At 42.3% G+C, this 21540-nt stretch overlaps 1 protein-coding gene across 1 annotated transcript in view; it reads left to right on the top strand.

The window, feature by feature from the left end:
* The window catches only part of LOC138299638 (melanopsin-like), a 1463603-nt gene that overhangs the window by 1187087 nt on the left and 254976 nt on the right, over nt 1-21540 (top strand). The window contains exon 8 of the mRNA XM_069238089.1: nt 2005-2179. Coding sequence (XP_069094190.1) covers nt 2005-2179 — 175 coding nt within the window. The remainder of the gene's footprint in view (nt 1-2004; nt 2180-21540) is intronic.

Raw genomic sequence — 21540 nt, forward strand, 5'->3', positions numbered from 1 at the left:
CCTCACACAATGCAATCTCCAACCCTTACTTCAAAGGCAGGAAGGGGTATAAGTAGTGGACCCAAAACCCCAGATTTTCAGAATACTTCTGGAACCAAGAGGAACCTCTGCCAAGGAGAAGAGCTGAAGAGCTGAGGAGAATTGCTGCCCCTGACTGTGACTGTACTTTGTTGGGCTATGCTGTAGTTGCTGCTTCTGCCTGAGTAATGGGAAAAAGACTGGACTTTGTGGTATATTGCTGTTTGTGAAGAATCTCCAAGGGCATGGACTAAGCTTGCCTCCTGTTTTGAAGTCTCAGGACCATCAAAGACTTCCTCTGCCAGCACTTGGACTCTCTGCTGAGGCTCATGCCCTGCTAAGTGGTGCCCTATACTGTCCCTGGGCCCTTGAAAGGTGAAACTGGTGAAACAAGGACAGATGTCCATGCACAGGGATCTGTGCGGGGAAAATTTTGACGCACCACTGGCAATGTTGCTGTAAAAACGATGTGCCACTCACCTTGTGACTGGAGAAACAACGCAACACTCGCTTGCAGCTGCTGAAAACAAACCCTGCGCAGTGTGGCTTTCCATCACTGTGCGGCCAGATTTCTCATGCAACGTCGCTGGGTGCCAAAGTCATTGTGAACCTGCGTGGATATGAGGTGCCCTGTCAGGAAGTTGATGCATCACTCTCTTTCGGGAGAGAAAAACGATGCATCGCCTACCCAACCGGAGAAGGAACAGTGCACGGCCTCACTTGCGAGTAAGAAATCGACGCATTGCTGACTTTTCTGACACACGCTCACCCGTTTGGCTTAATTTTTGAGGCACACCAGGTACTTTGTGTAAAAACAACGTTTCCACTGTTTTCCATGACTCTTTTTACTTTAAACATTCATAAATTGGCTTGTGTATTGTGTATTTATGTCCTTTTGGTCTTGTTTCATTTAGATAAATATTGCCTATTGTTCTAAACTGGTGTTGTGTCCATCTTATACTGTTTTCACTGTGTAACTCTGTGTGTATTGGTAAAAATATTTTACACATTGTATTTGAGATAAACCTGACTGCTTGTGCCAAGCTTCCAAGGGGGTGAGCAGTGGTTGTCTTAGGAGTGTAATTCCCTTACCTGACTAGAGTGAGTGTCCCTGCTTGGACAGAGTGCAAACTGACTGCCAATCAGAGACCCCATTTCTAACACAATGCATCCCATAAGTTGCTGAGATGTACAACTTTAAACCAGTTCTTAAAGAGCTAGGCAAAGGCCAGGAAAACCAGCCATGTTCATAGTTTTCCTGGCACATGCCAGCTTGCTCTAACACTGTGTGGGGTGTCCGCATTGCAGAAAATCCACCCGAACCAGATGAGAATTCATTTGAAATTTCTCAGTTAATGTATTTTCTTTTTCATGTAGTAAACACTTATCTTATGAAAATAATCTTTCCCCTAACTCTGCTGCAAAAAATGGGAATGGGATGTTGCTTTGACTTAAATCGGGCCACACAGCTGTAAATTTGGATGTGCAGACAACCGCCAACTACCCAAAACCAAATCAGACTATCCTCTGCAATAGTTCCATTTTGATACTCATACCACGAATTACTGAAATAGACTGCAATGTTGTTCTAATCACTGATTGTGTGCTATGCAAATGCTAATTAAGAATAACAACGGGTGAAAAAGGCATCACAAATGTTTGTGACTACCCGAAAACATATGGCTTTGAGGGAATCCATAACTTAATCATTGCTCACATCATGTAGTGCAAGAGTGCCATTCATAGGCACAAATGACAGATATCCCTAAATAGTGAAGTCTGCGTTCCATTTTGAGTCTGAATACTAACTCGGAAACCCACAACCCTGAGATGTGCTGCTCTGTATTATTTACTTAGTGTAAAACGCATAAAGATAACTAAAGAGTGACCGAACAAGGAGAAACATTATAGTGTGTTTTTATACCATAGTGTTAACACATAAATATGCCCTCAGGATTTATTAAGAATATTCTCTCTCCTACTCAGGAAAACCATTCATGATGCTGTACCTTGCCTTCGATTTCTGATTAGAATATCAAAAAAAGATTATTTGTCATGTTCAGCTGCGGATTCTTCAGTCCGGGGATCTATCTCAAGTCGTCTTTCATTAGCCTCAAGGACTAAAAGTAATTGTGTTTCATCGGTATCCACAAGGGAAACAGTGAGTATGATTTGTAAACTCCCATTTAAATGGTTACATACTGCATAACAGTGTGGATGGTGTTGTTCTTGCTGGTATTTCAAGGCTTCAGTTAGTTTTATACGCAGTTTGTCAAAATGGTCTTCCTTTTAATGTACAGTGATGAAAACACTTAAAGTACACCCTCTTAAGGTTCCAGGGTTTTTACATAGAAGTATATACTTGACCTTCATCTAGTACTTCTTATCCCATGCAATCTGTACCACTCAGCACGCTTGTAGTCTGACACCGGCACTGAAAAAAGCATGCGATGCACAGACAGAAAAGACAACGGAAGAAAAGAAGAAGCCCCGTTGAAATCACACTTTTAAAGTCCCTCTGCACAATGTGCAGACAGCTCATCACATCAGTTAAAGCCAAGTATGACAAGGACTCAATGAGTGAAGCAGCCAAAAGAAGTAAAATCTCTTCAAAACTATTAAGAATTGCATCAATTCCCTACTTGACCCTCCGATCCCACACTCAACAGCCAAGGGTAATGCCATTAGCCTCTTCTTATGGAAAGCAATACAGATCATTCAAAATCACACCACCATACCTGCTTCTCCTCTTATACACACCCCTCCACTCTATATCCCTCGATAACTGTCCTTCAAAATCTGTATCCTCAACTCACTCATAATTTCTTGCTATGAAAATTATTTTTTCCCTCGTTGTTCATTAAAGCAATCTATGAGTAATTTCTCTTACCTGTTCAACATTATCAACTCCTCACTCATTCAGAGCATTATTCCAAAAACTGTCAATACAGGGCAGTACCTCTCTCTCCTGAGGAAACCTGCTCTAGACTCTGAAGTTCTTGCCCTTGACTCACCTAGCCCTAATCAGTGAGATCATAAAAAAGGGGTCTACGCACAGCTCCAGCATTAAATAAACCCCAGTGATCTCCTGCATGACTATTAATAAAGCATCTGGTAATGCAACAGCATGGAAACAACTACCTTACTAATTGTAGGACACATTCCCCAGGGCACAAACAAAGATGACCCCTGCATACTGCTACTGCTGTACCTATCAGCCACTTTCAATACCGTCAACCATCCCACCATAATTCATACCCAGAAGTCTCAAATTTGATTCACTAGTAATGTCTTCCAAAGATTCCACTCTCACCAGTTTATTCACATGGGCTCCTCAAAATCCCAGAAGTTTCAGTCATCAGTGGAGTCCATTGCGACCCATCTTGTTCCCCGTCATCTTCAACCTCTCCAAGGAACCCCCTAGAACTATACTCTGCGATAACAGCATGAAAATGTATTAACATGCCAATGACAAACAACTATACATTAAAGTATCCATACATGCACATCTTACACACTGTCTGAATCTACATGGATGTCTCACACACTGTCTGAATCTGCATCTAGATCTCAATGAACAGCACCTGAATCTTAACACCGCCAAAACCGATTTACACGTATTCACTAGCAACAAGACTTAACAATTAGTCCATGCCCTGCTTGTCCTCATGAAGCTGAACAAGGTCAAAGACAAGCTTTCAACCAGTACAATTCATACAGATTCACCAAGGAACATATTGCCGAGATATTGCCAAGATATCCAAGCTGGTTATAGTACCCTAATAAATAAAGTGAAAACATTCTTCCCAAAAGGCAACTACCGAATAACTGAATAACTGTTTAAATCCTTCAACTCTTGCACCTGGATAACAGCATACCAATGATCCACAGCCTCCCATACTCCAACTATCACTCCTTACAGGCATCCTACTACTACAGCATGACTCAGCAAGGGCCTGAACAAACATGACTACATCACTCCCTTTTTACTGGAATTTCACTGGCTCTACATGCCCCTTGTAAAATCTTCAAGGCCTTCTCCATTATGTATAAAGTAATTCAACCTAAATTCTGCTTGTCGTGCTGACAAGATCACTATCTCTAGTGGTCCTCAGCACATCCATAGCCAGAGCACTATCAGACTAGAGACAAAGAAGTGCAAGAAAGAAATAACTTGGCAACAGGTCCTCTCACATCTGCAATGTGAAATGGCACCATTGTATCTACCAGGATGCCTTGAGTGTAGAACAGGTGAACTATGTTTATCTTTCTTTTTCAGGCAATAATAAGCATCAGCAATGTAATACTTCTGAGTTTGAGTTGAGGGAGTTCATTTTCAAGTTCTCCAATCCACACTTTATTGTGAAGGTAGGTAGCAAATCATATTGTTTCATGGCCAGTGGCAATCACCAGGTCTGCTAGGGATTTTAGAAAGAAAAAGGGCCAATCTTGCAGAAGGTATGCTATAAACAGAGGGTATCGAGTCCTATGTTCACCATGGCTTCAGTGTACTTTCTTTGTTTGGTTTCTCCTGATGCCCGTGTTATGACTATATTAGTAGGAGCTGGCAGTCATTGAAAGTACCCCAGGTGTTTCATTCTGTAATATCAGTGGCCTATATTTGATTCTGTTTTTCTAATTTAGGTAGAACTTCGAAAAGTTTATCATTTATTTTGAAGATAGGGGCAGCAACCCTTGAAGTTAGGCGTCCTGTTACTTTCATGAAAGAAAAGTTTGTGAATGTCCTCAGATTCTCATCCAAAGAACACCGCACCGTTAATTCAAATGGATGTGATAATTAAGACTTCTTTAAACACTGCTTTTTGTTTCAGTCTTCCAGTACATTAATGTGCATTCAGGTACTAAGGTTTTCAGTACCTAGTGTAGCCACAAGTTGGTGCACTGTCTGCATTCCTGTATAGAAATTACTATGTGCCTAATTTAGAGTAAAAAGGGAGTTTGATGAATCAGGACCTCACCATAAATTAGTGGAGCTCCCACATACCAACCTCATGGTTCTCCTACCAAATTTAGAGTTGGATGAATCCCTCACATTCTGACAATATTCAGCCTGCGTCAGGAGGTGCACCATATTCGGGCTAGTCCTTCCGACATATATTTTTCCTTTACTAGCCACCAGTAGAAAACAAAGCTCATAGCTGCAATCTCTCTTGAACTATAAAAGCTCTGGTGTAGAATGTGGGTTGTAAAAAGGCTGACTTTATTACAAAATGTAAATACAAATTACTATATGTGTTTGTAAAATAATGTAGTACTGTAAAACAATGTGAGGACTTTACATGTATTCTCACACACATGTTCATGTGTACACAAATGTGTATAAGGAAGCCACACGTCACGTTCACACACCTATTCACAGAAACATGTGCAATGCTTAGTACGTGTGCCTCATCCAAGTCTTAAAATGTTTTTCAAAGCCCTCAAAGATTATAAAGAAATATTTTGTTGACCTGATCAAGTTGAAACTATTTATACCTGATGTAGAGAAATAAAATAAGTATGCTTCTTTTTGGAATGATTGGCTGAATTTGCTTGAGTGCTTCAGTCCTTTTCATGATCCTGAAGTATAAAGGTATAAAGTCAACAGTATAGATGAATGATTAGGAAATGTGCTACATCACAAAGCATGTTTGGCTGATGGTATTGTATATCCTTGGTGAACAGTTAAGCAGTGTTTGCTACAAAGACATTTAATCACTGTATTGTGAAAGCTGATTTATAGAGGTTGTGAAGAGTGCTAAAATATTTGTGTGAACATATTTAAACAGGTGGACTACATTTCATGTACAGCACCACCTCACCAACACAACCTAATACTACAATAACACACTACAATAAGAGCAATGTATATGTAGCACAAAACAACAACACAACAATGCAGCAATAGCACAACAACAAATATACAATACAACAACACAATATAATATACTAATCTCCTCACTACCTTGACTATTCAACATGACCACACCAGCCTCCTGGGTGACTTTTACCTCCCAGACAGCACTACCTCAAAACAAGCAAGAGATATCCTCTTTAACCTCATGAATATACTCACTGCAATATAGCATATCACACAACCAACACAATACAAGGGCCACATCCGTGGCCTTGTCTCCTCAACATCACCAACAATACAGTGCAAATCACCCAGACCCCTGAACTGGAATGACCACTATGCCATCCCTATCTACCAAAAAAAACAAACTCAACACTAACAAGAAGAACAAATCTTCAGATTCTCAAAGATCTCTCCAAATACAACCTAATACTTGAACTCATCTCTCACCTTAGCAACTCCATGTCTAATGCCAATAGCCTTCTAAACAACTTCAACATTTTTTTTAGAAGTTATGTGAACATCCTTGCCCCACCACCAAACACATGTGCAACTCAAAGTCTAAAGCACCCTGGTACTCTGAAGATCTTGCTGACAATAAATCTGTTCCCAAACAGGAAAGGAAATAGTAGAAAAACAGCACTCCGGAGGACCTATTGATACTGAAGTCCCTCTGCTCAGCACGCAGACAGCTCATCACATCTGCCAAAGCAAATAACAAAAAATAACCACCACCGATAGAAGAGGAATGTTATTCAAGACAGTCAAGCAATGTATCAACCCCTTGCCGGACCCACCTATTCCTCACGCCACAGAAAAGTGCAATGCCATCAACCTCTTTTTCCATGAAAAAATACAGATCTGACAGTACATCAATAACACCAAGCCTGTGTCACTTCTTTGGCCCATCCCTTCCTGTATAATTTCTTAATGGTCAGCCTTCATAGTCCTACCTCCCAGATATTTCTCACGTGCTCAAGTTGTCAAAACCAGTTCTTATGAAGATGATGTCTTACCATCGTCCTTCATTAAAGCTCTCTCAGGAGATGTTCTCTTACCCCTACTCACCATTGTCAGTCAATCCCTGTTAGACCTGACAGCCTTAGGGTGGTCTTCCACCCAATGTTTTGCCTACCTCCTCCACTTTTCTGACCTCGCTTTTAAACTGGGCACTTTACCACTGCTAACCATTTCAAAGTGCTTGTGCTCTCGCCACTAAATATGGTAACATTGTCTTATCCCATCTGTCATATTTAACTTACTTATAAATCCCTAGTACAGTCCACTACATGTGCCTAGGGTCTGTAGATTAAATGCTACTTGTGGGCCTGCAGCACTGATTGTGCCACTCACATAATTAGCCAATTAACCATGTTTCAGGCCTGCCATTGCAAGGCCTGGGTGTGCAGTTTCACTGCCAATTCGACTAGGCATTTAAAAGTACTTGCCAAGTCTTAAACTCCCTTTTTCCTATATATAAGTCACCCCTAAGGTAGGCCCTTAGGTAACTCATAGGGCAGAGTGCTATGTAAGTAAAAGGCAGGACAGAAACATGTGTGTTCTATATGTCCTGGTAGTGTAAAACTCCTAAATTCGTTTTACACTACTGTGAGACTGGCTCCTTTTATTGGCTAGCATTGGGGCCACCCTCACATACTGTTTGAGTGGTAGATTCTGATCTGAAAGGAGTAACAAGCTCATATTTAGTATGGCCGGAATGGTAATACAACATCCTGCTGACTGGTGAAGTTGGATTTAATATAACTTTTTTTAGAAATGCCACTTTTAGAAAGTGAGCATTTCTCTACATTTAAATCCTTCTTTGCCTTACACTCCACATCTGGCTGGGTTAGTTGACAGCTCCCTTGTGCATTTCACTCATACAACCCCAAACAAAGGATGCTTGGTCACACCTGCACACATCTGCATACTGAATGGGTCTTCCTGGATTGGGAGGGAGAGGGCCTGACACTTACATGTCGAAGGACAGCGGCCTACCCGCACACAATGGACTGCCACCCCCCCTACTTGTACTCTGGAAGACAGGATGGATCTGAAAGGGGACTTTGTGCACTTTTAAGCCACTCTTAAGCCACTCTTTGAAGTCTCCCCCACTTCAAAGGCACATTTGGGTATATAAACTGGGTCCCTGACCCTACCAACTCAGACACTTCTTGACAAGACACTTCTTAACAAGACACAAGTAGGCCAGTAGTACTTCCAGCAAAGCAGTCCAGATGAGTCCTTTGCTCAGCCAGGCAGTCCCTCTGACACAGTCCAGTTATAGGTCTAGAATTGTCTGATTTGGTGGGGCCACAGTCTCAGTTTATTTACTCAAAAGTGCATTTAAAGTGGAAAAAACTTCAAAAAGTGGTTTTGAAGTACACCGGCTCCCCTTTCAACCAAGCCCTGCCTGACAAGACCCCTGTGGGAGGTTATCAGTCCTTCGTGTGAGGAAAAGCCACTGGTCTTTGAAGTGTAAGCGCGAACCCCTCCACCCTTCCTGCCCTGGAAGACCCATCAGTATTCAGATGAATGCAGCTGGGGGTCTGTGTCATGATCTGAATGCTTCATACCGCGATTGTCTGTCAATCTTGAGGCACCACCTGGTCTCTTGCTGGTTCTGGACTGACCAAGGTAAGGGCGACCCTTTCCGGTAGCCATGGTGCTGCTGTTAGAGTAACACCCGGCAGACAGTGACCTCCAGAAGGAGTCCCAGAGGAAAAAACCCAATTCTGGGAAAAATCTCAGAAGCAAGGAACTCCTGAAAAAGAGATAAGAAAAAAGAGGAGTGTAATGTGAACTGGAAATAGTAAAAACTGCAGACAAGAAAAACAGGAGTAGTAAAAAAAAAAACACCGGATACAAAAGCGAGGAGCACCACCAGAACAGAAGTGTTTGCATCGCAAGGAACAGAAGACCAACTGTGCTTATTTGATGGCAAACAGGAAGTGACATGCAGGAAGTTCCGAAGACACCGTCTTGAATTGGGAAAAGCCACATTTGAGTGAATGGAAAAATAGCCATGGTGTAAAAGAGGAAGCAAAGCATGCAGGGAAGGAAACACCAACTCCTGGGAAGAAGAAAAGATGGCTAAGAGGGAAACCATAAAAAAGAGGAAACAAGAAAAAGAAAAAAGGAAGAAAGAATAGGTAAGAGAGATTACAAGGGCAAAAAGTGGGTGCAGCGCGTAGCAGCACCCAAAGAAAGAGGTACCGGTCACGCTGTGGACTGAAAAATAGGCAGCGGCTCGAAACGTGGCTCAAAACGAAGCCTGTGGCAGAAATGGCCTTCCAGGACTTGGACCGCCGATCTGACCACCGTCTGCAAGTGGGGCGCCCAAGGTCCTCGCGGTGTCCCAGTAGGTCCCCTCCCCGAAGCCCCAGTTTTGTCCTGAAAAAACAAAAAAATGGTATGGACCAATCAGGGAGCATGGACAGAGGAGGCATGCCCCCACGAACAGTCACTAATGGGATAGCCCTTCCAGCAAATCAAAAACTGGAGGCGTTTCCGAAAAATGCGCGAATCGCATATCTCATGTACTTCATAATCAGTATGACCATCAACCAAAAGAGGAGGAGGATCATGGGCAGTTCTCTGGTAGAGATCTGGAACAAAAGGCTTGAGTTGAAATACAAGAAAGTCAGGATGCACTTTCCAAGTCAATGGCAGGCGAAGTCGAACAGAGACTGGATTAATCACATGCAAAACTCGAAAAGGCCCATAGCAACGAGGTTTGAACTTGTTCTGAGATAAGTGAAAAGGCAAAAATTTAGAGGAAAGCCAGACCTGGTCCCTGGGCTGAAAAGATGGAGCAGCATTACTCCGAGCATCAGCTACCTTCTTTATATATTGTTTTGTGACCAAGAGACTGGCACATATCAGGTTCTGGACCTGATGGAGATGATGAACAAATGAGGTAACTGCAGGAACAGGGGAGCCCTTAGGAGTGACATTAGGAAAAGCAGTAGGGTAAAAACCATAAGTGCAAAAGAAAGGTGTAGACTTAGTTGCACTATGAGCATTATTGTTCTAAGAAAACTCAGCCAATGGTAGGTAAGAAGACCAACTACTCTGAGTGGCATTACAAAAACAGCGCAAATATTGTTGGAGTCCTTGGTTAAGGCGTTTTGTTTGACCATTGGTCTGCGGATAGAAACCGGAAGATAGGGCCACATCAATATGTAAATATTTACAAAACTCTCTCCAAAAATTGGATACATATTGAGGTTCCCGATCAGAAATAATTACTTGGGGAAGACCATGTAATCGAAAGATATCTTGTATAAAGACGTGACTCATTTCTTTAGCTGTGGGTAATTTCTTGAGAGTTGAAAAATTCGGCATCTTTGTAAAGGAGTCCACTGTAACCATTAAGACCTGATAACCTGCAGAAGATGGAAATAACATATAAAATCTGTGGTTATCGTATGCCATGGAACAGATGGTACTGGTAAGGGCATCAATAGACCTGCTGGCTTAGTCCGAAGTGTTTCAGATTGAGTACACATTGGGCAAGATCTCACATATGTTTTGGCATCGGACTTTAACATGGGCCATCAAAAAGAGTGAAGGAGTAGTTCCTGTGTGTTCTTAATTCTGCGATCTCCAACAATAGGAGAGTCATGACACATTTGCAAAGCTTCTGTCTGGACCTTCTCGGTAGGAAGATATAGGCCCTCATTCCAACCCTGGCGGTCTATGACCGCCAAGGTGGATGTCGCCGGAAGCACCGCCAACAGGCTGGCGGTGCTTCATTTGGCATTCCGACCGTGGCTGTAAAGCCGCGGTTGCCCAGCCGGGTCCGGCGGTTTCCCGCCGGATTACCCCCGGCTGGGAGAATCCTCCATGGCGGCGCTGCAAGCAGCGCCGCCATAGGGATTCCGACCCCCTTTCCGCCAGCCTGTTTCTGGCGGTTTTCACCGCCAGAAACAGGATGGCGGGAACGGGTGTCGTGGGGCCCCTGGGGCCCCTGCACTGCCCATGCCACTGGCATGGACAGTGCAGGGGCTCCCTAATAGGGCCCCAGCATGATTTTCACTGTCTGCAACTGCACACGTCGCACCCCTGCAACACCGCCGGCTCCATTCGGAGCCGGCTTCAATGTTGCAGGGCTTTTCCCGCTGGGCCGGCAGGCGCTCCCTTGGCGGGCGCCCGCCGGCCCAGCGGGAAAGTCTGAATGGCCTCCGAGCGGCCAAGTGGCGGTTCCCGAATGACCCCCATAGTGTTTTTATGAAAGTAATATTCATAATGCTTTTGTAAGTGGGGACTTAAGGTGCTCCATTCTTCCATGGATAACTTCTGATATTCGGTCTTCACCTGGTCAAGAAAAGATTGAACTAGTCCCACAATGCGACATGGTTCAATGATGTGTGGAGAAATAGAAATATTGTTCTTCGGATATCGGCGGGATAAAGCATCTGCCACAATATTTTAGAATCCGGGAATGTAAGTAACAATGAAATCGTATTGACTAAAGAAGAAAGCCCACATGGCTTGATGACTATTCCGGCATTGAAAACTGTGGAGGCATTGTAGATTGCGATGATCAGTTCATACTTCAAAAGTCTCCTGAGAACCCATTAGAAAAATGCCTCCATTCCTTGCCGGAAGACTTTAATGCCAGTAATCCTCTTTCCAATACAGAATACTTTAGCTCTGCGTCGGATAACACGTGGAATAGGTAAAAGATTGGATGTTCAAGGTTATCATCATATGTTTTTGAAGTAACACGGCTCCAATGGCTTGATCGGAAGTATCCATGACCACAATAAATGTTTTAGTAGTTTCAGGATGATGGAGTATCAGGCCTTGGGTAAAGGCATTCTTTAGAGTCTAAAAAGCCCTTTCTGCTTCTTCTGTCCAAATGAACCCTTTCTTTCGGCCTTCTTTTTTGATGGTCTGGGTTATACATCCTTGTTGTTGGGCAAAGTCCTTTACAAATTGCCTATAGAAATTGGACAACCCTAAGAAGCACTGTGTTTCTTTGACAGAAGTAGGAGAAGGCCAGTCTAATATGGCTTGTACCTTTTCTGTGTCCATGACGATTCCAACTGGATTGATACGAAACCCTAGATATTGAACTTCGGTCTTGTTAAACTCACACTTCTCCAGTTTACAGTACAAATTATTTTGTCAGAGTCTTTCCAAAACTTAAAGAACATGTTTAGTGTGTTGTTCGGGACTAAGAGAATATATCAGAATGTTATCTAAATAGATTACGACACTCTGGTTCAAAAGATCAGAGAAAACCGAATGTATAAATCTTTGGAATATTGAAGGTGCGTTGATAAGACCAAAAAGCATGACATGATATTCAAAGTGGCTCAACGGGGTACGAAAAGCAGTCTTCCATTTGTCACCTTCCTTAATTTGTAAGAGATGATAGGCACCTCTTAGGTCTAGGTTAGTGAATATTGTAGCTCCTTGGAATGCTTCTAGAACATCCTTAATATGGGGTAAGGGATACCTATCTTTGATGGTAATTTTATTTAACTCTCGAAAGTCTATACAGAGATCTTTAGTCTTCTTAGGTACAAAGAAAAGAGGAGCCCCAGCAGATGATGAAGAGGAAGCAATCAATCCACTTTGTAGGTTTCTCTCTATGTATTCCTTGAGTACCTTTTTCTCCTGTTCTGATAAGAAATACATTCTGCCAAATGGGACCACTTCCCCAGGAATCAAAGGAATAGAACAGTCATAGTCCCTAGCGGGAGGCAAAATGGGTATTTGAGGTTTCTGAAATACGTCAGAGTACCCCTGATAGCATCTGGGTACTCCTTAAATCACATTAATAGTACTGCTTGCTTCGTTGGAGGAAAACATGGACCCTTTTGGTGACCAATAGAAGCCAGCAGAATAACAATGCAACTGATAAAAGTGAGAGGAAAGTGATATAGTCCGTGTCTCCCAGTTTATGTATGGATTGTGTCTTGCCAGCCAAGGAATACCCAAAATCATAGTATGGTTTGGTTTGGGGAAGATATCAGATCGAAGGCCACATGTCCCTTATGTCTTCCGAATTGCAGGCAAAGGTTGGGCGTGTTGTCAGCCACTGGTCCAGAAGTTAGAGAACCATCTACAGTTTGGACGTGTTCTGGGATTTCTTTAGGAACATGAGGTATTCCTTTTTCTTTAGCCCTTTTCTCAACTAAAAACATACCACTGAAACCACAATCCAATAATGCAAAGACTTGTTCTTCCTGGTTCGGGCACTGAAGAATGACTGAGACGATAAAAAGAGCAGAGTTGCCTTTTCGGGAGTCGCAGATTGAAGGAATTTCAATACCTCCTGTCCTCTTTCTTCTCACAGGGGGCAGGAGTTAGTGTTTCCCAAAGGTCTGATGGGACGGATAGGACACATTTGACCGAAATTACCTGCACTGCCTCAATAAAGACATAAGCCTTTACGTCGTCAGTTCTCTTGTTCTGCTTCTGATAATGGGCCATGGGCAATGTCTATTTGCATGGGCTCTTCCTCCGTAGTAGCAGAGTATTCTGCTTGCGACGGTTAGACGGGCGAATAGCCATTGTCGGAGACTGGACCCTGCATCTTTGTTTCTCTAATCTACGTTACCGTAAACAGTACTCATTATTAAGCGCCAGGTTCATCAGTGCCTTCAATGATTCTACTGGAATAGAATGCACCAGTTTATTTTTTATTTTGTCTCATAACCCTCAATGATAAAGTGTCACAAAGGTGCGTTCAGCCCACATGGTTTCAGCCACTAGTTGTTTAAATTGGGTTATGTAAGGCAGAACGTCCTGATTCCCTTGCTGTATCTCACACAACACCTCTTCTGCCGCAGCTTCCAATCCAGGCCATTCAAACATCTGTTTAAAGACTTGCAGAAAGTCTGAACAATTGGATATTATTGGATCATTGGCAGCTACCAAAGGGGTTGCCCAAGCTAGGACTACGCCAGACAAGTAGCTTATAAGATAACCAACCTTGGTCTTATCCTGGGTAAACTGAGAGGGTCGAAACACAAAGTACACCATTAAGAAGCCCAGAAATTCCTTTAACTTGTTTGGATCTCCAGATTAACGAGGCGTGGAAACAGAAATTGCAGGTACATCACTGGATCATGACACCAATGCTTGCCTCAGAGCTGTTTCTCGGTACGCAGTTGTTGCAATTCCTGTGTCTGTTGTTGTATAGTATGAAGCATAGGCTGTGCAGTTTCCATGACATCATCAGGTGGGATATCCATGGTTCCAGGGAAATGCGGAATCTTTTGGCGTTGCAATCTGTCCTGATCTGAATGCTTCTTACCGCAATTGTCTGTCAATCTTGAGGCACCAACTGGTCTCTTGCTGGTTCTGAACTGACCAAGGTAAGGGCGACCCTTTCCAGTAGCCATGGTGCTGCTGATAGAGTAACACCAGGCAGACAGTGACCTCCAGAAGGAGTCCTAGAGGAAAAAAACTAATCCTGGGAAAAACCTCAGAAGCAAGGTAAGAAAAAAGAGAAGATTAATATGAACTGGAAACAGAAAAAACTGCAGACAAGAAAAAACAGGAGAAGTCCAAAAAGGAGCAAGGAGCACCACCAGAACGGAAGTGTTTGCAACGCAAGGAACAGAAGACCAACTGTGCTTGTATACTGGCAAACAGGAAGTGACACACAGTAGGTTCCGAAGACACCATCTTGAATTGAGAAAAGCCACATTTGAGTAAATGGAAAAATAGCCATGGTGTAAAAGAGTAAGCAAAGCATGCAGGGAAGGAAACACAGACTCCTGGGAAGAAGAAAAGATGGCTGAGAGGAAAACCATAAAAAAGAGAAAACAAGAAAAAAAAAAAAGACAGAAATAATAGTAAGAGAGATTGTAAGGGCAAAAAGCGGGCGCAGCGTGAAGCCGCACCCAAAGAAAGATGTCCCGGTCGCCCTGGGGACAGAAAAATAGGCAGCAGCCCGAAACACGGCTCAAAATGTGGCCTGCAGCAGAAACGGCCATCCAGGACTTGGACCGCCAATCTGACCGTGGTCCGCAAGTGGTGCGCCGCTGGTCCTCGCTGCGTCACAGTCCGGTGTGTATGACTGTCTGAGTGGAATGCACAAGGGGAGCTTTCAACTAGCACAGACCGGATGTAGATTGGAGACAGGCTGTATGGCACAGAGAGCAGTAAGTGCAGTGAAAAACCTACTTTCTAAAAGTGGCATTTCTAAAATCGTAATGTAGAATCCAACTTCACCAGTAAGTAGGATTTGTCACTACCATTCCAACCAAACCCAACATGACAAGTCTCTTACTCTCATATCAGAAATTAACACTTCAACGCATGTAAGGTAATTTCTAATGCTGACATATGAGAGGAGTAGGCTTCACAGTAGTGAAAACATGTTTTCACTACCAGGACATGTAAAACTTATAAGTGCATGTCCTGCCTTTTGCTTACATAGCACCCTGCTCTATGGATTACCTAGGGCCTACCTTAGGGGTAACTTATATGTAAGAAAAGTGGAATTTAAGGCTTGGCAAGTAGTTTCAAATGCAAAGTCAAAGTGGCAGTGAGACTGCATGCACAGGCCTAGCAAGGGCAGACCTGGGACATGGTTAACTGAGTTTGTTACTACTAGGACAAGAAAAACCTAAAAAAGCATGTCCAACTTTCTTAAATACAATGCAGTGCGTCCTTGGAGCTGTCCAGAGCATACATTAGGGTTGTCTTATATGTGTTAAAAAGGAATGTGCCAGGCCAAAATGGCTGTTTAAAACTGCACACACAGGCTCTGCAATGGCAGGGTAGTGACATGTTTAAAGGGATATTTAAGTGGGTGGCACAATCAGTGATTCAGGCCCACTAGTGCCATTCAATTTACAGGCCTTAGGCACATGCAGTGCACTTTACTAGGGACATATAAGTAACTTAAATATGCCAATTGGGTATAAGCCAATCTTACCTTGTTTTGAGCAGAGCACATGCACTTTAGCACTGTTTAACAGTCATAAAATGTGCACAGTTCAAAGGCCAGCAAAAACAAAGTCAGCAAAAACAGGAGGTCTGAAGCCAAAAAGTTAAAGGTAACCACACCAAGGATGCCAGGTCTAACAGACTTGCACCATCTTCAAAATCAGCTGCATCAAAGCTGTAAGGACCACCACCTTGCTTATCATGCAGACAAGCTCGCCATCTCTGATGAATCAGAACACACCCCTACCGAGAACACCAACAGAGTGCAGACTAAGAAGTGTACAAAAGGAAAAACAAAACAGCAGGCCTTTTGTTTCAATGTACTCAGGATCTGGATAAACATCTTTGTATCCATCAGGACCACTCCCACGCTGCTGCATTTTAGGAAAGAGTTGAAGGTTCTTTTCCTTAATGAACACATCACAACACAATACCCATCATCAGCGCAGCTCCACCTACTTTACTTGTTGACTTTATGCTTGTCTTTGACCATGTATAGAGCTCCGCTTTCTTTTGGATACTACATACCAACAAAGCAACACAACACAGTAATACACCAACACAAAACAAATCAATTGCAGAAACTTGAAATTCGGTTATGTTGAATTGTACTATTTTTCTGTTATGGTGTGTTATTACACTGATTTTGTTCTTCATTCAGTGTTATTTCTTTGTTGTTTATTGTTGTAAAAGTGCAGTATTTTCTTTCTAGAGTGTATGGAGTCGTTTAGTCTTGTTTAGTCTTGTTCCCCAGAAAATTAGATAGGCAAGGGATTGCATCAAGTTAGTCATATAACTTGTTTGTTGAGGTCAGAGAGTCTACAGAATTACCTGGATACATGTCTTTGTGCATATGTCAAAAGGTGTGTTCACAATGTTATGTTATGTTATGTTATGTTATGTTATAACTGCTTATATAGCTGAGGAAGATCTCAGTAGTCTGGACGGAGTATATACCGAAGCCAGGGTTTTGAGCATTTCAGGGCCATGATTAAATATGGATCTATGAAAATGGCATAACGTCTTAAACTGAATTCTTTTATCCACTGGGAGCCAATGTAGAGATGAGATTGCAGCCCGTATAGAATGATGTTTAGGGGTATTTAAAAGTAGACGTGCTGCCGCATTTTGCACCCTCTGCAGCCTCTGGGTGACATACTTTGGTGCTCCTACCAAGAGAGCATTGCCGTAGTCGAGACAAGACCCTATCAGAGCCTGAATAACCAGTCTCCTAGCAAGTGGTGGAAGTATTGTCATAACCTTCCTCAGGGTTCTAAGCAAGGCAAAGGAAGTTCCAGCTAATCTATTGGCATGTTGTGACATAGAAAGTTGAGGATCTAACCATACTCCAAGACTCTTAATAATAGATTTAGGGGGGGAAGAGTAAGATCTCCAACTAAAGATCTTGGCTTGATGGAGGTGGCGTTTTGTGGTTCAAAGAACATGACCTCTGTCTTATCATCATTAAGTTTTAATTTACTTCCTGACATCCACGTCGCAATTGCTTTCAGGCATGGTCCCACTGCTGTATCCATGTACGGATAGGGATTAGAGAAGGAGACAATCAGTTGAGTGTCATCTGCGTAAGACACCAACTTGATTCCATTGATTCGATAATTTCTGCTAAAGGCTGCATGTAGACATTAAAAAGTAGTCGGCTCAGGGAAGCCCTGTGGAACTCCACAGTTACTGAGAGTGCGCCTAGAGGTACATGATCTGTCTAGGACCTGGAAGGATCTTCCATGGAGGAATGAAAGAATCCACTCCAATGCTACTCCCGAAATGCCACATCGTTGTAATCTATCTTTGAGAATGTTCAAATACACCGTATCAAACGCCACACTTAAGTCTAATAGAATAATGGCGGTTTCCATTCCTTTATCCATCCTTTAGCTTCTTTTGTAATCGCGACCAAGTTGGTTTCCGTCCCATGTTGTGATCTAAAACCCATCTGAGTGGGATGCAGAAATTTTTTGTCTTCCAGAAAAAGTGGATAGCTGAGTATGTATATACTTTTCTTTTATTTTGGACATTATAGGTAGCAAAGAGATCGGTCTATAATTGGACAGTGTTTTTGAGTTCAGATTGTTTTTTTTCAAAAGAGGCTTAACAATAGCCCGTTTCCAGGAATCGGGTACGGTACCAGAGGTTAACGAGGTATTAATAAGATTTGTGATTGCCGGACCTAACACTGGAGTTCCCAGACGAAGAATCTGAGGGGGGGCAGGATCAAGTGGGGAGCCTGATTTAATTGAACCCAATAGTCTAGTCACTATGTCCAAGCTAATAGGGGTAAAATTAGTTAAGGCGACTTCGGTTTCCTTCCTGACCACCACCTGATCGCTAATCAGGGAGTCAGGAAAAGAGATATAATGTCCTGAATTTTACTTAGAAAAAAACTTTCAAGATTCTCCACATGTTGCTGCGGAGAATCTACAATTTCTGGCTCCTCCTTAGGATGAATAAGATCTTTTAGGACATAAAAAATTTCTTTAGGGGAATTGGTAGCGGCTTCAATTCTGCCAGTATAGTAAGTTGCCTGAACCTTTTTCATTTCTAAATGGTATGCTCAAATCATATTCTTATATTCTTTTTTCAATGAATCATCTGGAGAATGCCTCCATTTTCTTTCTTGCTGCCTACATTATCTTTTCATTTCAAGTAAACTTGGGGTGAAACAAGGAGCTGATTTCTTTCGAGGCAGTTTTTTCGAAGTAGAGAGAGGTATGGTTTCTTTCAGGCTATCCTCTATCCATTTGTTTATAGAGCAGGTGAGATCAGTTATATTTTTAGAATCTAAGTTTCCTGGTTTCTTCTCTCCCAATGCATTAATAAAGTCTGCGGCCTTTAATTTGTGCCATTTTCTTCTAAAAAGTGGGGGATTGCTAAACCAGGATTTCTGCCGAGAGATAGTTAACCCTAGTTCTATCAAAAAATGATCAGACCAGGCTAGCGGGTAGGAGGATAAGAATTCTAAATCTGGGATGTTGGAAAAAACAAGGTCAAGAGTATGGCCCCTGTTATGCGTAGGGCCCTGCACCAGTTGCACTAAATCATAGGCCTTCATTTCTGCTATTATCATCCTGGTCGAGGCTTTATCTTCCATTTCTGCGTGTAAATTGAAATCTCCTAACAATATGAAGTTAGATTTAGTGAAAACTGATTGAGAGATAATCTATGCAAGTGAGGTCACAAAGTCTCCACTAGGACCAGGAGGTCGGTAGACCAAGACACCAGAAACTGTATAATGAGGATTAACATTAATAGAAAAGAACATACTCTCACCTCCTTTAATTACTATAGGGGCTGTTGTTATCCCACATATATCTTTATAGACAACTGCAATACCACCGCCTCGATTAGGTCTATCAATTCTGCTGAGTTTGTATCCAGAAGGAAGAATCATAACAATATCTGGGCCAGAGCTTTCATCCAGCCAAGTTTCAGTGAGAAACAGAGCTAGGGTTTTTTTTTGTTCCAACAAAAGGTGGATATACATTATATGGGCCCCTAGCGAGCGACAGTTAACTAGTAGAATCGGAAATTTATCAAATTTACTATTTTTTTGATAGTCCATACCTCGTTGAGGGGTCCAAGCACATGCAGGGCATCTGTAATTTTCCACACAAGGATCTAACCTTTGAGAACAGCTATTGTGAGATTTATTGTTTAACGAGAATATTGTATCCCTAGCGTAAGTGATCATTCCCTGCTCAGTAGTATTTGGATCATAATCTCTTGGCTCTTGGCACGGTCTGGCGCGGATGGGCGCAGACGGGCTTGCCTTCGGCGCACCATCGGCGCGCACACTGTGGTAAAAACTTGCCGATTTTCCAGCGTTTTTAAATAGGTTCACAAAGTGATAAAGTCTCTCTCAAATAACACTCTTCACATTAGTTTATCGTTTTCCAGTATTGAGCATGTGCAGAAAGTGCTTCAGTGCAAATCAAACATCAGATTCAATACATTAAATTACTTTAAAAAGATTTAATACATTTCTAAAACGTGGTAAAAACTTGCCGCTTGCAGCGAGCGTAGGTAGTCAGATAGACCTAAGACTGCCTTCCGCTGCGTGCGTGGTCATGTGGGCTAAAAATAGCCCAACAGCAGGAGAAAGCTAGAGCTCTTACTCCAAAATGGCGCAAACTAACCTAAGATGGCGGCGGTTCTTCCGATTTTCCAGCGTTTTTAAATAGGTTCACAAAGTGATAAAGTTTCTCTCAAATAACACTCTTGGCATTAGTTTATAGTTTTACAGTGTTGAGCATGTGCAGAAAGTGCTTCAGTGCAAATCAAACATCAGATTCAATACATTAAATTACTTTAAAAAGATTTAATACATTTCTAAAAAGTGGTAAAAACTTGCTGCTTGCAGCGAGCGTAGGTAGTCAGATAGACCTAAGACTGGTAAACCAGCTGTTTGTATGATTTATTTAAATATATATAAAATTGTTAATAAAATAACAATAATAAATAGGGAAACACAAAAAACACGCATACACACTTGCCCACACACAACATGGAAACACTTGCACATACACTTCGAAACACCAAAACCAGGGGCAGCTCCTCCATGAGGACGGAGAAGCATCGCCCCCGCCAGCAGCAGAAGCTGCAAAACCTTTCTAAGGAAATAATAATAAACACTGTTTATTATTGTTTCCTTATAAAGGGGCGGGCCACCGGGTTGACAAGTGTGAGGGGGCCTGCTTCGCACTCCCCCTCAGAGAGCATGTGTATTTGGCCGGCGCAGGGCTTTAGAGAGCCTACACAGGCTCCTAGTCTGCTTGGGAGCGCTCCCAGCCAATTATGATGCTGCTTTGAGCAGCGTCAGGATTGAGCACAGGGCAGGCTGGGAGTCTGTGCCTGCCAGCAGAGGAGCTGGACGCTCCCCGTCGCGCGCCGCTTTAAGGTAAGTTTATAAACTTTTTTATTTAAATTTTATTAATATTACCCCCTGCGTGCGCTGCCCTGCCCCAACTAACAACACGAGCCAGGACTGACCAAAACACATACGTAGAAAGATCTACAAATACACTGGCATAGAAACAGAGGCACACATATTTAAAATGATGCACGCAAACAGACAATCACACATATAGAGAACTACAATAAAACACACCAACTAACACGCATCTGCACACATATAAATGCAGTCAAAATATACATGCAATTATCCACAAAAACAGAGATACATAAAAATATGCACACAGTGTTAAAAATGCAGAAACTCACGTTGACACAGGGCCAGGTGCGCACAATAAAACAGACAGTCGTACTTATCAAAATTCACACACAGAGAGACACATACAAGCACATCAAGTAAGCTTTATTCGATTTATGCAAAAATCATAAAAGCATCGCTATGCAAATCATGGTAACCAATAACTGACAATAATATTCCAAATACAAAGCAAACATTAAAAAGCTAAAATCACATGAGCATGATGTTAGAAAGTGTTTAAAACACATTAAAAATCCATACAAATAACATTTCAGACAATCAAATACACACACACACACACAAACATCGTCAAGCAGAAGTTCAAAAAGACCCAGCCACAATTACAAATCACACATACACACACACAGAAGCCTCTTGCTATATATTTTTTGTAGAATGTTTACCAATATCCATTCCCTTTGATTCATTGATTAGTAACACTCCATATTCCCCTTTAGCAGGATGTAGCATATGATGAAACTATGTCATTTGGTGATGCTATGGTTGTCCAGTGCAGACTCTG

This window comes from Pleurodeles waltl, chromosome 1_2, assembly GCF_031143425.1.
Source record: "Pleurodeles waltl isolate 20211129_DDA chromosome 1_2, aPleWal1.hap1.20221129, whole genome shotgun sequence".
NCBI classification, from domain to species: domain Eukaryota; kingdom Metazoa; phylum Chordata; class Amphibia; order Caudata; family Salamandridae; genus Pleurodeles; species Pleurodeles waltl.